Here is a 3,061-nt window from a genome sequence, read left to right on the forward strand (position 1 = left end):
CAAACACACGCGCACACACACACACACACACACACACACACACACACTCACTCACTCACTTTCTCACACAAAAGAACATTTAAAAAGATTGAGACAAATACTCAAATCAAAAGCATAGATTTCTTTGAGTTTGCCAAATAAAACTGAGTCCTTTTGTGCATTTGGATTTAAACGCCCCAAAACTGTGCTACATAAAGAAATGGCAGCAACTAATGATTCACTAAATAGTGAAAAATAGTGAAAAAGCCAAAGCTGCTACTACTATGTATTTCTAGATTATCTGTCTATGAGACAAAGTAAAGTATCAAATGTCCAAATTTGAGCTAGAACCAGCAAATGTTTGGCATGTTTGCTTGAAACGTTAATCAAACAATTACTAATTTGGGAAAATAATTGTAGTTTCATTTTCTGTTGATTAATCAACTCATCTTTCAGCTCTACACAAATATACAAACACAAAAACCAAGTAACCGCCCCAGATCAAACTCAAACTCAAAAAGAACTACGCTATTATAAAACCCAATGAAAAGAATTATGGGCTAGGCCAGCAATAAGACAGCTATAGTAGGCAGAAGGACAACCTGGGGTTGTTGGAGAGGAGTGGTGGTGTGTGTGTGAGAAGTTGGCGGAAACGAGTCTCAAAAGCCTGACCGATGCTGTTGATAACCTCACCGGCACAACCCCGGGGACACTCCAGGATGTGACATGCTGACAGAGAGAGTGAAAGAGAGACATGTGTCTTTCATAATAATGACCGTAAGAGGTTGTGCATTTACACAATGAAGGCAGAAATCCAATGGAAGCCACGCTTATTGTAATGTGAAATTAAACTGTCCACCTCTCTGATTGACGAGGTCCTTGGCAACATAAGCGATGTAATCTGCCATGTCCTGTTAACAAATTAAGAGAAAAATAACACGTGTTACTGTAAACTGAAACGTGGTCACAAAATGGCAATTAAAAGATGCTAAATGCTAAATAAAACTCTTCCTACTCTGTCCACATAACTTATAGTTTAACAGTACCACAAGTAGATAAGACAATAATGAAATCAGAAAGCCAACATAATAATGTCAGTTACACGGCAGTATCTTCTGTCTAAAGTTTGACATATCAGACCAAGTAAGGCTGTGGCAGCAAAACCCCTGAGTGTATTAAATTAAGCAATGATGCATTTTGTTGCCCATAAATTCAACCTTTTATTGGTAAAAGAAGGAATGTGGTAATTTGTCTTTCAAAAGTTACATAATCTCGCTCTAAAGGTATTCTCTGTATTTCTCTGTATGTGCACCATGTTACTGAAAAACCTCTTGACTGGGTTGTTGTTGTTGTCGTGTAGATTACTTAATAACCTGTACATCTGGTGGGTTTAGGATCTGTAATCAGCCTTGCGATTTCTAATCTTTTCCTAATTTGATCAGTGAAAACAGAGCAGACATTTTCAGTGAATGAACATCCACGTGGATTCTCTGTTTAATTAATTCACTCCCTATCAGTGGTTCTCTGATACTAATACTAAAGCAGAGTCAGCTGAGTATGTTTCACCATAAAGCCTCTGTGGCAGATTGATTTAATTCCCCCCTCCCCCTGCTATCTTCTATGTGTCTAAGCCAACAGAGCCAAGATTATTTTAGCTAATTAATTAACAGTAAACTATAATCCATGTCCATAGCTTCGCTGTTGTTGTGCTTCCCAGAGAGAAACTGCCTCCCCATTCTCTATAATCTTTGGCCAGTGTGATGTCGCAGTTTCAAAATGGCAATGAAATATTAGAGTGTGTGCCCATTATTTGTATTCACTGTTTGAGCTGAAAAAGTGAGTTTGTGGATCCAAACCATAAATAACAGATTTTGTTAGTCAAGCAGTTTATTGAGCAGGGTTTGACCCAGACAGCAGCTACGGTAACAACGGACATGTCCTGCTTGTGCAGCATTGATTTTTTTATTTTTCACTCAGGATAAATAACCTATAATCTGTCACATGGAAATAATGCGGGCATAGAAGGGAAAAAGAAAAAAATAGATAAGAGTAATTAGTTTGACACAGATTCGTCGAGAGGTAAAGATGATGAAAGCACAAACCAGCTTTGATGGGATTACGTTTCACTGGCATTGTACCTTGTGTGATTTTATGTGACCAATAAAATTGATTGGTTCATTGATTGATGGTTGTATTAAGTCACAAGAAGTAATTTTATAAATTGATTATAGTAATATCCTGAGAAGCCAATCCGAGATAAGAATTTACCCTTTTGAGTCCTCACAGTTGTCCAGTGATATTCTGCCAAACGTGTAATTATCTTTTTCTTTTATTGTTTTATTTGTGTAAAATCCTTCCAGTTGCAACTGAAAACTTTCTAATCTATTTATAATATACAAGAAAATGTCTGAAACAACAAGAAAACTAAAGTAAAATAGGGAGGAAGCTTCTGCTGGTGGAGGAGGTCATTAAAGAAATCTTAATAATAGGGGAATTTAGTGCCACATTGATACGTGCAGACATTGAAGATGTATGAAAATTGATTGCTAAAAAAAATCAACGTAAGGCTAAATGTTGTTTATTTGCATCCCGCAAAGTGTTCATCCTATCAAATATTTTAATCAAATTTAATAAAAAAGTAGGCTGAAGCTATGATGAATTCAACATATTGCTTCAGATAACTTATTCATTATTACTAATGATATTTTGAACAATAACTTCCATACGTGCTTCAGAAGGTGTGTGCTCACTTGTTTTTGTGCTGCAGTCATCTAGAATCTACTCTTAAGACACCTGTTGTGGCTCTCTTGTCTTTAAGTTCAAGCTTAATTCTTAAGTTTGTGAGTAGTAAGAGTGAAGTATTTTATATGATTTTATTTCACTTATCTTTTTTATATTTCATTTAAATTTCACTTTTGGTGGCTTGATAAATACTGACCCAAACCTCACGCCACCAGTTAAAAGTAAAGAGGGATCTAGGGTTGGGGTGAGGAAATAATTCAATCCTCCACAAATGGCAGCAAACTCAGCTGTAATCCAATTACTCACTGTGTGTGTGTGTGTGTGTGTGTGTGTGTGTGTG

The 3,061-nt window shown here is 36.5% G+C and overlaps 1 protein-coding gene across 3 annotated transcripts in view; it reads right to left on the reverse strand.

Annotated features, from left to right (window-relative positions):
- The window catches only part of LOC116703619 (SHC-transforming protein 3), an 11,763-nt gene that overhangs the window by 2,212 nt on the left and 6,490 nt on the right, over positions 1 to 3,061 (reverse strand). For all 3 annotated transcript variants that reach the window (XM_032538591.1, XM_032538503.1, XM_032538669.1), the window contains exons 8-9: positions 839 to 890; positions 582 to 708 (exon numbers count right to left, since the gene is read on the reverse strand). In XM_032538591.1, coding sequence (XP_032394482.1) covers positions 582 to 708; positions 839 to 890 — 179 coding nt within the window. The remainder of the gene's footprint in view (positions 1 to 581; positions 709 to 838; positions 891 to 3,061) is intronic.

Source organism: Etheostoma spectabile, chromosome 1, assembly GCF_008692095.1.
Source record: "Etheostoma spectabile isolate EspeVRDwgs_2016 chromosome 1, UIUC_Espe_1.0, whole genome shotgun sequence".
Lineage (NCBI taxonomy): Eukaryota > Metazoa > Chordata > Actinopteri > Perciformes > Percidae > Etheostoma > Etheostoma spectabile.